This window comes from Dipteris shenzhenensis, chromosome 14 (genome assembly GCF_047967505.1).
Source record: "Dipteris shenzhenensis isolate YYH24624 ecotype China chromosome 14, Dip_SZ_1.0, whole genome shotgun sequence".
Lineage (NCBI taxonomy): Eukaryota > Viridiplantae > Streptophyta > Polypodiopsida > Gleicheniales > Dipteridaceae > Dipteris > Dipteris shenzhenensis.
In genome coordinates this window covers 45,573,053-45,587,680 of record NC_141609.1, presented here as the reverse complement: position 1 = coordinate 45,587,680, position 14,628 = coordinate 45,573,053, and the positions used below count along the sequence as shown (strand labels likewise).

The 14,628-nt window shown below is 40.0% G+C and overlaps 1 protein-coding gene across 1 annotated transcript; it reads left to right on the top strand.

Moving 5' to 3' along the window:
- The first annotated feature begins 12,968 nt into the window (after positions 1–12,968).
- LOC147894708 (protein LURP-one-related 15-like) lies at positions 12,969–14,053 on the top strand. The gene is made up of 3 exons (XM_087384872.1): positions 12,969–13,294; positions 13,386–13,607; positions 13,708–14,053. The coding sequence occupies exons 1-3, from the start codon at positions 13,061–13,063 to the stop codon at positions 13,837–13,839; spliced, it is 588 nt and encodes a 195-aa protein (XP_087240998.1). The 5' UTR covers positions 12,969–13,060; the 3' UTR covers positions 13,840–14,053.
- The last annotated feature ends 575 nt before the right edge of the window (positions 14,054–14,628 follow it).

Below are 14,628 nucleotides of genomic sequence, written 5' to 3'. Positions count from 1 at the left end.
CCAAGAAATCCAAGCTTCTCAACCCTCAAAAAATTGCACACAATGCCTGGTGATAACAAGCAACCAGTGCCTTTGAAGTCCTCTTCTTGGTAGACTTGGTCGTCCCTTACATCGACGTAACATTGAACATGATTTGTGTATGATTTCACTGAGCCTATCAACACAGATCAGACATTCCCTCAGTTTTACTTTCAAATCCCAGTACAGAAATACCCAATTCATTGCTTGCCCCAATCAGGATTCAGATCAAACCTTGATTGAGGTAGGAATGTCAGCAATACGGTAGAGGATTTCGGAATTGGGTGCACTCTGCACACACAATTACCGTTTAGATATTTGAGAATGTGAATGGTGCTGGCATTCAATGTTGATTGCAGCAACGGCCCAAGTACCAATGAAGAATTTAGCATGGCCAAGTCCACCTTTCTCTCTCGTAACCAGTCAAATATTGTAAAGCTATAACTACCAAGCTAGTGTGATAGCAACGTAGGTAGTGGGCCATAAAACCAAGTCTTTACAAGACGACACACTTCCACATACCAAAAAGCTTGTGAGGAACACCTGTAGTTTTGGAAATAGTGTGTGCGTGGGTGTGTGCCTCCACCTACTGCTGGCCTCTGGGGGAAAATCTGAAAAGTTGAAAGAGTTTTGAGGTTTATTGATGTTTGCAACATACTAGAAAGCACGTGAGACCAAAATCTGTAATACATTATGCTCAAAACTGCCTGTGTAGGGGAACTAGAGGTGTCTAGCACACCTGTAGATACATAGCATAATCTAAAATGCTGAAATTTAAACTGGAATATATGGTATTAGCTTCTGGTCGAGACTGTATGTAGATCTCAAGTAAACTACTCAAGATCTATCATGAGTGTGCACGAGCCTGGCTGGGATACCATTGGGGGTGCTAGTGTAGAGAATATTTTCATATTTGTTGCTAGCACTCTCTACTTCACTCCGTGGGGAGCAATCAAGGGCATGTGAAGTAGAATGACACTATGACGTTGTCAGGGCTATACCTTGGATGGCACATCTGATGATTTGTCTTGTAGCCACCCTCATCTTGGTGTGTTGTCCATGAAGAGCAAGCTCATGATCTGTGATCTAGTGATGGCCACTCAGTGTGGACAATACTAGTCCATGTTTTTGTGGAGTTGTTGATGTGTTTCAAAGTGAAGGGACTTCATGTTGATATGTTGGGACTGGAAGCACTGTTTTTTCCAGCTTGTTCAAGTGTGAGGAAATGATACATGAATGAAAACATGATGAAAGGCTATCTTATTCATAATCATGAGAAGTACAAGCCTTATATAGGCTACTCACTCACACACAAGCACCTAGTGCATATGGGATAAGTCCCATAATGACACGTGGCACTCACACATGACACACACATGAACTACTACTAGAGCTCCTAGAACTACACACTAACACATCACATCACATCACCACACTCTTTGGCTATGATATCTTCAACACCCCCCTTTAGAGCAAAGAGTGTGAGACCTAACACGCAAGAGTAGACCGATCCCCCCTCCACCACGATACTACAAAGAGCAAGTCCAACTATCCAACACCTCTCGTGTGATAGCGACTTCTCAGTCAGCTTGCGACGGGCAAGGGCAAACCATCACTCGTCACCCCCCCTTACTCTGAATTGGGTGGTGATTACCATCAAACCAAAGTAAAAGACAAAACATTCATTTTTGGGGGGCAACCCAGGGTAGAATACCTCTTATTGACTCCAAATATATTCAGTTTAGAGGGATATCTCAAGGCTGAGAACCTTTAGTTGACTCAACACAAATACACATAGAAGTAAGCTTCATCTTCCTCAGAGAGGAATATATCATGCAACACAATAGATGAAGCTTCTTGCTCAGGTCCAGTAGATGTAGCATAAATATTCTTGAGCTTGTCCAGGTTCTCCTTGGCTGAAGTAGTGAGGTCAAGTTGGTGAAGTAGTTTGTTAGCCAACTTCACTTTAATAAGCGCCATTGCTTTGTCATTCTACTCATCCCAAGGTGAGAGTGGTGCTGATGAGTCTTCACCACGAGGACGAGGCTCCATAGTTTCAATCTGAGGTAACAAAGCCAGTAGGCTGAAATGGATAACCAGCAAATGAAGAGGCTGGTCTAGGGCTTTGAAATGGATTAGCAGCGTTGAAAAATGCAAGGTAGTTGAAAAAAGGCTTGAATAAGTGTGGCCAGCAGCTAGTCGATGACCTTGGAGGCGCCACGTATGCAAGAGGACAGAAATAGAGGCCTAGTGGTGCTCCAAATGTACACCCGAATAAGAAAGCAGTAGGTATATGCCCCGAAAAGCAGAAATAAACCATGAGGTGAGCACTTGTGGGCGTGATAATTGCCCAAGGTGCTGCAGCAGGTCTGAAACCCTACAAACGGTTCACTAGGGCACTCTAAAAAAATAGGTCAACAATGTGAAAGGCGGCTCCCTAGAACAGCTCCAAATGATGTAGCAGGTCTTTGATGCAAAAAATGGTTGATTTAGATACCATGTTAAAAACATGGTGGAGAGAGCGGGAGAAAAGGTTAGGGTGTGAGGAAATGATACATGAATGAAAACATAATGAAAGGCTATCTTATTCATAATCATGAGAAGTACAAGCCTTATATAAGCTACTCACTCACACACTAGCACCTAGTGCATATGGGATAAGTCCCATAATGACATGTGGCACTCACATGTCACACACCTGAACTAGTGTACTAGACACCTAGTACTACACACTAACACATCACATCACCACACTCTTTGGCTATGATATCTCCAACGAGAAAGGAAGCAGGCGGTCTTGAACAACTTCGAAAGCCTGCCTTGAAGTGCGTGCCAGCTCCAAAACAGTCCGAACAGTAGTAGGCTATAGCCCCAATCTGTACAGCAAGGAAATCAGTCTGTACAACAGTGTGAAGGTTCCGTACAAAAGCAATAAATGCTTTCGTCCAGCTGTACAAAAGCCTTGCAGAGAGACCTTAGGGTCAAAGGTGAATGCCAAAAGACCAAAAAGACCTCGAGATGCGTGAGAATCAAAGCAAGAAGAAGAAGAAACGTCAAAACCGTGGAGGGAGAGGAGGGGGTAGGTGAGCATGCATGAGGGGCTATCACGTGGCCCCCTCATTAATTCTCTAACCCACCGAAACCAATGAAATATTGGTTTGCCCCTCACATTAAAATCCTAATCCTCTATACCAATGAAACATTGGTTTCTTTTAGGCCTAACCTTTAGCCTCAAGCTCTCAACTGCAAATATCAGTGACTGAATGCATAAGCCTCAAGGCTTTTTCAAAGCACAAACTCAACTGAACAAGATCAATGCCAAAGTATACTGCTGTCCCTGTTAAATGGTACATGAAAAGACAAGTCCCAAAAATTCTCGCTCCATCTTTTTCTCCAAGAGCAAGTAATGTTTTTTTTTCCCTATTTTTATGCTTCTTCTGCACGCCTTAGATACAGCCATGAGAATCAGCATGACTTCAATGCCTTTGCAATGATTGCAGCTAGATAGAAACCTTTGTTATTATCTCAAGAAGGGGAAGGCACAGAAGATGCTGGCCCCTTGTGTTGATCTACTAGACTTTCTGTAGCCTTCGTAGTGGTTCCCTGCAAACACATGTTCCCCGCAATCACACCTTCCTGCTGCTCTAATGGACTGCCAAATGTAAGGCAGGATCAGGTTGAGGGCTGCATAAAGACCCTGGCTTGGACATTTTATAGGCCTAGGAGAAACAAACCAGTTGGCGATTATAACATGGCTGGTACAGCAATCAGTCCAATCAAACTGAATGGATTGCTCCTACTTCTATTGGCTTGATTAAGGATCATAATTGCAATAATGGCATTCTAGCAGCCTGCTGCACTTACCATACATATTGCAAGGACTGATGTCCCCACCACCACATCTAGTACTCAAGCAATTCTTGTGTGCCAAGTTGCTCCTAAAGGTACTTGCTCTTGAAAACCTTGTAGAGGCAGCTTCATGATTCAGAGTTTTCGATTGGCATTAGCTTGACGTTCTTGTAGCTCGTCCTTTTTGCTTCGATGGCCGTGCTATTGATGCTCACAATTTGAGCTACTACGCATGGGCGATTGCCAACAACCTCAAAGTTTTTTGTAATACAAAATTGAACCATTAAATTTTCAAAAATGCAAAATAATATGTACGAAATACAAAATCATACATTTCTAAAAACAAAGTACCATGTGGAAAATGCAAAGTGCTATGTTCTATATCCCAAAATCAAATTGCTACATACTATATGCAAAATGCTATGTGCAAAATGCAAAATCATATGAACCCAAGGAAGGGCACGTTGCTTGGTCTTATAATTTTTGGAGAGGAAATGTACCGACTCTCCCCCCACACGGATGTGTGGTTAAGTGTATTTGTTTATGTGTTGGATACAAAGTGCTATTTGCTAAATGCAAAAATGCTAGTTGGTCAATGCTAAGTGCTAATTCTAAATGCAAAATGATATGTACGAAATTTAGAGTGCTATATCTCAAATTCAAATTGATACCAAATATATACAAAGTGATAAATGAAAACTGCTATATCCCAAATTCAAATAGCTACAAAAATATGCAAAAAAATATATGCTAAACACAAGCTAAACACAAATTGCTATGTGCAAAAAGAAAGATCTATTTACCATGTTCTATATTCGAAATGCTATATGCTACATTCAAATTCCTATATGCTATATTCAAATTGGTATCAACATAAACTAGAGACGTTATAAATTTTGAGTGAAAAATATAAAGTGTTAACAACCTTGATATTTTCTTTGCAAATTATTCGAATTGGTGAATTTCAAGTCATTTTTAATGCTCTCATCCACAACGAGAAAATAAAGTAGGTGCTTCTACTTCAACATATAATTTACTTTACAAATATGAAAAGGACTCTTATTGAAAGGAGAGAACGTGCTTCCTGCATTAGCATAGAAAACAGGAAAAGACGCTTACAACTGAGTTTCTCCTCATGGCTATTCATCAATAAATTTCTAAAAGAATGGAACCAAATCACTTCTCAATATATTTCGAAGATGCAATATTGTGTATATTGTGGTAGAATAGAATTTAACACAGGTTCTTTTACAAAGTTAAAATCAGTACTATCACTACTAGATTCAAGTATAACACCATATGACTTATCCCATAAGTTTGCATGTAGAAAATGGCCTAGGACATAGATAAAAAATGGCTTGTAAAGCTTGCATAAATAGTCCATTCAGAAAGTTGTACTCGCTTCCCTATGATCCAGACTATTTACAGAATGTATTAGGTGCGGACATATTTCAAATGCAAATGCTTTCTATAATCAATATATCTCTAAATGTTTCTAAAGCTATTACATCTTTAGCAATAGGTATACTACAAAGGAGATCGATGTTGGATAATCCACTAATATGTTGGGATCGCCAACAAAGATTGTGTAGTAACTCAACAAACTTACTATCAACAACAAAACACGTTCTAGCATTTAACTTTAGAACAAACCCAATATTTAAAAAATACTTAACAATGTATGAACGACCGCATCTAAAACTAGGAGTAAGTGTTCTTTCTTTAGAAGTTATTTCTGATATTCTTGAAAGACACTCTGCTGACTCACCATTCAATCTTATGAAAAGTGCACATGAGGACAACTACTTGTCATTACTAGAACAAATCAACATGCTACCTACAACTACTTGTCATTACTAGAACAAATCAACATGCTACCTACAACTCATCAATTCAGAAAAAATACATCACATGAAGTCGGGACAATTGTACTTCGTGATTCAACAAGAATTATTGAGCGTCAGCTCATAACATCTATGGAAGGTCTGTCACAATGTGACAAATTAACACTAGAGTATGCATTATTCCCATTCCTCTATCCTTTCGGATATGGTGCTCATGACGGTAAGATGTTCTTCAACATATATTTAAAAATGAGAATATCAACATTGTTCTTCGTGTTCACTCTTTACAAACCATACATGTTATTGATGTACCAAATACGTCAATCTATTTTAATAGCAAACTCTACTCAAACTACAGTATTACAAAGAGATATTGACCAACAAAGATGCCAAGATCCAAGAATATCTGAACAAGAGATAATTAGACGAATTCTTAAGTTTCAGATACCAAGTTCTATTCCTGGATCTCCTTCATGGCACTGTAGAAACTTAAAAGATCTAATGGCAATGGTTGACACATGGGGCCTTTCCAATATATTCCTTACACTTACTGCAGATGAGGTATCAACCACAAGATGGTGTGAAATCAATCAAATAGAAACCATTGCTAAACAATTCAATAAAAACTTCGCATGGAGAGATTGTCCAGTTGAATGCGCAGTGCTCTTCCATGTTAGACTGCAACAATTCTTAGCAAGATATATTCTGTGCGATAAAGGACTACTAGGTAGAGTCAACCATCACATCATAAGATATGAGGTACAAAATAGAGGATCTATGCATGCACACATGATACTATGGATAGATGAACAAGACATAGATATTGTATCAAACCAAATAGATGCACATATCCCTTACATGAATCATTTTAATAACTAGCCAGAGAATTTAATTCAAAGAAAGCTTAACTATATGGTAAAGAGAAAACAAATCCACACATGTAGGCCAACATGCAATCTATTTGACTCATGCACAAACCACAAATGCAACTTTCATGTATTGTTACTCTTATGATAATATTATAGTGTATTTCAAAAAAATCTACTATTATAGTGCTCTTCTTCAAATCATAATTAATTCTTCTCAAATTGCAAGTTTACATAAATCTAATTTCTAAATTCACTTTAACAATAAAGTCAAGATGGAAAATATTATTTAACAATTTTTATGAAATAGCATTACATTCATTTATATATATTCTAGCCAGGATCTAGTTCTCCTTATATGAAAAAAACATTCTCATTGTTGTCTCCAATTTCTTTGGTTAGTTTGCAAAGTGCTCTCTCCTCAGTGTGCTAAATTCAAGGTGGAGAAAGAAACAAACCGGCAGAAACCTGCAAGCATTGGTAAATTGGTGCCTCCCGTTCAAATTCGAAGGGCGGTTCAAATTTCATATGGACAAAGCAACTGCTCATTTCTCCAAGCAGCTGTCGGCCAACGCACATCAATCGGAATCACCGCACCGACTCGGCCGGCCAAACGGCATTCCGTCCACGCTATCCGGGCATCTGTACTCCCAGCCGCGTCTCGAGATTCATTGCCCTCGACGCAAACACACGCATTCAGTTTTAGCCAACACGGGATGCTCACTCACCACGCGGTACCCATCATATTCAAGGCTATTCAAAACCTTATCCTGATTCTTACGCGCTTCAAGAACAAGACCATCATACTGTACATTGTAACTGATCGACCGTCTGAAAAATGGCAGAGAGTCGGCGACTCGGCGACTTGGCTACCCGTGCTCTTTATGAGAGTGCCCACTGCCCAGCAGCATCAGTGGATTTGTACAGGGCATATCCATACAGAGATATCCATAGATAGCCACACGCGAGCAAATATCACATCGTAAAAAGGGAAAAGTGCTTGGTGACAATCGCACTTTGATTTAAAAGTATTATATGAAGCTCATTGCTGAGGGCCGGTGCACACGCATCCCTAACCGTGAAGTTCGGATCAATGGGGACTCAATCTAGGAGTCGTGCCATCTGCAGTCTGGAGCATGAGGAGAGACTTCAAAATTGGGGGGACAATTCTATACATCGTCTACAAGGAGTCATGGTCGGTATTAGACAAGTAAGTGACAATTGAAGCAAAGATGAGAGCTCTATGTGATGATATTTTCCATGGAGCTAGTCCATCACCTTGAGCAGCCCATCTAGTTCTACAACTATGCAACCACACCACAGTCTGTCTTGAGAATGAGTCTAGACACCACTCGTATTAGCCACGAATTGGCCAGTGCTTGTGCCCTGCTCTTAGGGCCAGTGCCCACAAGGCCAAAAATGCGAGTTTGGTGTGAGTCCTCCATTTTTTGCGTGAACCAACAACCACTACAACCAAGGAGAGTCTTTAATGCATTATGTGGACTAGCTAATGACCTGCGGGGAGCTGCATTGTTGCAGAGCAGTTTTTATTGGTTGGGGAGAGGCTTTGGATTGTTGGAGGAGCATTGAAGACAATGGTCAGAGCCAAATGGCAATCCCCTATTGGTGCAACATGGAGCACATGCTCAAATTTGCAACCTCCAAAATGGAGGTGCCAATTCGAGCATCAATGGCGTTCCATCTCTACGTTGAAATTCGTTCTAGCCCCATTAGTGGCGCATTGTTTCTCTTGTGTGCACTAGCTCTTAGAGTGCAAGGCTATCAATTGTAGATTTCAAAAAATGAGAGTGGACAGACAAAGATTGAGAAATATTCTTACATTAGACTTGAAATGCTTGAGTAGCTTGGCCACATGTTTTGTGCTGAGCATGACGAGCTAAGATATAGTGCTTGAACAATGTTCGTGATAAGAGAACTATGGAGCTCCTAAAATCATGGCAAATTTGCAAACAATAGTGTGACTCCTTTTTTGGTGAAATTGTCAATGACTTTCATGGGAACGGTTGCACTCTTTTGTCGACTCATTGAAGGAGCCGACATTCTAATCTGCTTTCAAATGTACAAGATGATCAAAGCCTCAAGCTACCCATATAGGCATTCATAGAGACCCGCTAGCCTCATGTGGATGAGTTTAATTGGAGTCCAATTTAGGAATAATGGGAGGCACACCAATTGTGAAATGGCACCATCATTTTTGAAGGTGGAATCTCTCACACCATGCACCTCTCAAAGGCATCCATGTGGCCTTCCTCTAAGGCAAACAATTGTGCTAAGTGGCTACATGTGCGCTAGAACTAATCCAAGAAATTGTTCAAATCTCTCTCTCTCTCTCTCTCTCTCTCTCTCTCTAATAATATATATCCCATATCTTAAATTTCCACATGAACATGTCCCCATCATTACTTTTCTTTGTAGAATTTTCTAAGAACATACTATTATGACATGTCCATCGAATCCTTTTTAAAAAGCCTTTTTGAAAAGACTGAATGTACTACCTCTTCATCAAAGCTTACTGGAGAATTGCTTTTTCACATTAACTTTTTCACTTTCACAAACAACGCTAGGAATAACTCTGTTATGAATTGGTCAAAATAAAGACAACTCTCTAATTCCTTTGGTTTTTGGCACTCAAAGCATTTGAGAGTGGCCATCACCATGGGTGGATTTATACAAAGCGTATCCATAGACAACTCCTTCATATCCATGGATAATATGAAGGAAAAGGCCCCTTTCCATAATTGCACTTCACCTTAAAGGCTATACTTGGTTCAAACAAACCTATACATTGCATGGCCAAGGAAAATACACATCTCAAAAGTACTTAAAGCACAAGGTAAGCAGTTCTAGATAGAGGGCTCACCATTAAGGACTGGGTTCAATAGAGGCAAGTCCCAACCTTTTGATCAAATGGCTTTATTTGGAATCAACCTGAGATGTTTAAGGCAACACCTGCAGGCTATCGCAATGTCACAATCCTATTGAATGCCCATGAGATTATAGCCTATGAGGCCTCAACTTGTCCTGCCCACCTTCCTAAGTCCCTAGCCTTTGATGGATGGGAAAATCATTGGAGTCCACCCTTATTGGCTCACAGCTATCTAGTCGCTCTTCTTTGTCTATTGGAGAGGACATCCCTTAGCCCAAAGATCGGCAAGAATTCTTTAGGCTAACGCTTGTGAAATTGCCAATGTAAGTGATGGTTATAGGAGCTCCATAGTTCTCATTGCTTCTCACCCACTTATATTGTTCTAGAACTACATCTTAGTTCTGCAAGCTTAGCGTAATCATGCATTTCAAGATCCAATGTGTGTTCAAGGGTTCCCCAGGGGCATTTAAGAAAATCCCTACATACGGATTTTGATAACCTATATGTACCCCTTAAATTTTGAGATAAAAGTACCCCGTCTTATGAAAAATTTCACTATATAAATTAAAAAATGTTTGTCTCATTTATGTATGCATATTTGTTGTAACTCCTCGAGAAGCACATGCTATCTACATTTTGTGTGCTAGGGTTGATACACAAGTTGCAAACTCCATTCAAGTCTTAATAACGAAACAATCTTTGAATCTAAAGCCTTGGGTGGCCTCAGAGCACTAATGGGCGCCCATATAGACATTGATAGAGATCTAGTACCCTTGGTTGGTGATTGGAGACCAATTTTTAGGCTTATTAGGGCTTATGGGAGGTACACTAGTTATGAAAGAATACCATCATTCTTGTCAATGCTACCTCACACCCAAATGTGCCTTTCAAATGAACTTGTGTTGTGCACATCGGCTCTTAAAGTGCATTTCCCCCTAAGGCTATTGACTCTAGATATTAAATATTATGAATGGATTTAAAAAGATGGAAAAACATTCTTACATTGGACCTTAAAATTACTAGGTAGTCTCGTTGCATGTTTTGTGATAATCTTGATGAGCTAATTTGGAAGTGATGAAATGATATCATTGCCTAAAAGAGTTAATGATAACTTATCATTAGGTTTTGGTAATGACATAACCAAACATGGATAAGACCAAAGGTGCACCTTCTAGTTTTTTATAGGGAGTTTGCCTCACACACACATAGGATATCCTACTTATGTAAGGTCTAAAAGTTGGTTTATGAGTTAACATAATTTATAAAATTTGATGAGTGATTTTCCAAGTTTTTATGATTATTGAGTGTTTGTTCAAATATATTGATTAATTGATTAATTGATGAGAGAGAGAGAGAGAGAGAGAGAGAGAGAGAGAGAGAGAGAGATGGGAATATATACGATAAATAGTCTAGTCCCAATTTTCCTCTTCTTGGTCTTTCATGAAGCACATAGCATGCTTGTATTGATTACTTAATTTTAATTTCAAGGATTGCCTTAGATTTCTTGCTTTGAGTTGAATTTTTATCTTGTTGATTAAGCCCGCAAGTGCTTCTCCCATGCTTCTCCTTGGCCTTTTCCATTTGTGCTGATCACTAGGAGAAGTTGTGTGCCTGTGAGGAGACTCTGGTTTGTTAGGTGCCTTCTCTTTGACTTTCTTCCCAAGTAAGATATCTCTCTAATTTTTCTCTTGCCTCATTCTCTTTTCAGGCTTCACATTTCATCTATTATTTTAGACTTATTGTAGAAGCTGGATTTCCTTATATAGTGCTATTATTTTTGTGTATTTGTCTTAGCTATTTTTGCACATAAGCGCTTTGCTTACTTTTTTGACGATTGGGTTTGTCTCTTGGCTCTAATTGGGGTTTTCTTCTAGTAAGTCACCTTCTTAAAATTGGAGATTTCTCATCATCCACATCAAGTCATCTTTTTTATTGCTCAGTTAGCTTACCTCTTTCATCTCGAATTGTTAATATGGCACACGATTTATAGTTCCTATGTGGAAGCCTTAACCATCTTGTATATGGAGCATTCACTTGGTTTCGCTTGTCTCTTTTACTATATTTCTTTGCACGTGTATCATTTTGGGTGGCATATGTTTACTTTGTTTGTCTTTTAAAGCTCATAGCAAGCATGCTCTCATGTGAAGTTGTTACCTTGGTCTTCTCTAGAGTGTTGTCATTTCTTTGGTGCTTTTCATCCAAGTATGGGTGCTTAAATGTGTGCATTACACATTCGTAGTATCGTCTTCTTTTTATAGTAACTGTTCTTGAAACATACTTTAATTGAAATGGTTTTGTGGTTATAGGCTTTGTCTATATTTTCTTCTTTTTGTTCACCCAAATTGTATGAGTTATTGTTGTTGCTTTTGGTGGTTTTCACTGTCTCTAGTGATTCTAAAGTCATTGTGGCTTCTCTAACTTTTTGTTTGCTTAACTTACTTGCAAAAACATGGTCTGCCTTGCTTAATGTCGAGTTCTTCCAAAAGCTCCTTGCTTTTTAGTTTTAAAAAGTGTGTTGTTAGAGACACACGATTTTTCTTCTTCCTCATGGAAAAGTACCTTTTCTTTCATTTACTGATTGCATTACCTAGTTTTGGTGCATTGCAATCAAGTTTGCTCTTTTCTTAGAAGTTTATATGTAATGATTGGCTTCTTTGGTTTCTCAAGCATCTTGCTCTTCTTCTTTGGTTTAGTCGCTGTAGTACATTGTGACTACATTGCATTTTCACCTTTTTTGGACATTTACGCTTAGTGATCAATTCCTCTTTTTTTTTTCTCTCGTTTCGTTCTTCTTTCTTGCAATAAATTAGTGTAGAGTTCTCTTCCGTTTAGTAGTCTATTTTTATTGCATTATGTGGCCCTAATGCATTGTGACCACCTTTGCTCTTTTTTTGGAAGTTTACGTGTTGTTATTTATCGATCCCTTTGGTTTCTCAATCATCTTGCTCTTCTTCTTTGTTTTAATGTGCTAGTTGGTAGGTGGTTGTTGGTCTCTCTCTCCATTGCTTTGCTAATGAGTTGCCTATAACGTCATGATGCCCATCTTTGTTAACATGGCATGTTTGTTCTTTTTTATGCCTGTCCCTTTGCTTGTTTGTTCTTTTTTGATGCCTATCCCTTTGCTTGTTGTTCAACTATTCTTCATCTTATTAAGCCTAGTATGGTGTTTGGTTCATCAAGCCAATGGTCTTTGTCTGTCATAGTCTTCTCTCTTATAGTTGCTTGGTAGCTGGCCTTCTCTCTCTCTCACAGCTTGCAATTCACCCCCTTTCCCGCTCACCATCTAGGGCAGGCCACATGAATGAAATTCATCTTGGGGACCTACTAGGCGGATAAAAGGGGGGGGGGGGCTATTATTTTGGCTCCTTGAAATGGTTGCTAAGGTCTCTCTCCCACGTAAGATTAAACTAATGCTTCTTAGAAGATGCACTTGGCACCTTTCATGTGATGCCACGTAGCGATGGAGCACGTTGTATGGGCCTATATAAACGCCCCCTCCCCTCTTACTCGTTCACGTTCAAGCCCACGTATTCTCAAGTCTCTACTCTCTACTTTGCCCAGTCTATACTATTACCACCACCACCATCTCCACCACCATGAGCTTCGAGGACGTCCCCCTCTCCCCCATCGTCGGTGAGCAATACTGCTCCCCCTTCCCCGTCGAACTTACCGTCTCCAAAAACGTCGTTAGCCTCAGCGGTGGTAGCTTCCAAATCTCTGACCCCGATGGTCGCCTCCTCTTCAAAATGGACGGCCACGCCCTTAGCTTGCACGACAAACGTGTCCTCCTCGACCCTGAGGGTTGCCCCATCCTCAGTGCCCATAAAAAGGTTCTTTAGCTTCCTCCTCCCCGCATTCGCTCCATCTATGTGCATTGCAGTCTTTGCCTTATCGCTTGCTTCTTATTGGTGTGTCTTGCAGTTGGTGAGCATTCACCACCGTTGGGAGGTCTGCCGAGGCGAAAAATTCGATGAGGAGAGTAAACTCTTCTATGTCAAGAAGGCCAAACTCGTCCAGTTTAAGACCCATCTGGATGTGTTCTTCTTCGGTAATACCGATGAATCCTGCCCTGATTTCACCATCAAGGGCAATTTCTTCGAGCGGGAGGCCCAGATCTTCCAAGGCGATACTCTCATCGCAGAGGTAACCATTCCTGCAAACTTTTCCTGTTGTTTCCCCTTTCTGTGATGCTGCTACTGTCTTGGAATCTCCGATCTCATCGCTCCCGCTTTCTTGTTTGCAGCTCAAGCGCAAATTCACTGTTGGAAATGTTCTGCTAGACAAGCACACCTTCATCACTGCCGTCTGTCCAGGCATCGATCAAGCGTTCATTGCAACCTTGGTCGTGGTCATGGACTCCATCCATGAAGACTAGAATTTCCACAGCCGATAAACCAATGCCGATCTTTGACGAGCTGGCTAGATCTGGCTGACCACTAAGTTTTGCTTTTCGCTAGTGCGATAGTTTTGATACAGGATGTGCATAGACGTATTTCGAGCTATGGTGAGCTGTCTGAACCTCGAGCTATGGGGAGCTGTGTAAACCGTTCTTGGATATATGTCAATAGATGTTCCACTTCTTATGTTAATGCCACGTATTTCACCCGCCCTGAGTCTTGCTGCCTCGTCACTTGTGAACTTTACTCTCAATATGTATAGTATGGTATTCTCACTCTCAATAGGTTTTAGGCAACTGCTATGTAGTGTGGGGCTTATGCCCAATTGTTTTTATAGAGATGTTTTGCATGGTATGGTTAAAGCAAGGTTTCTTTATGGTGAAGGCAAGCTTTATTTAGTAAGGATCATGTGAGGAAATAGGATAGGAACTCAATAGAAAGGGGAACAAATGGTCTCATCAATATTCAAATGTATTCCTAGAGAGAGATGTCTTGCATAATATGGTTGAGGCAAGTTTTATTTATGGTTAAGGCGCTCGATAGAAAGGGGAACAAATAGCCCCATCCATATTCAAATGTATTCTTAGAGAGATGTCTTGCATAGTATGGTTGAGGCAAGTTTTATTTAAAGGGATGGGAACAAATGGTCCCATCCATATTCAAATGTATTCCTAGAGAGAGATGTCTTGTTTAGTATGGTTGAGGCAAGTTTTAATTATGGTTAAGGCAACTTTTATTTATGGTTAAGGCGAGTTGTATTTAATAAG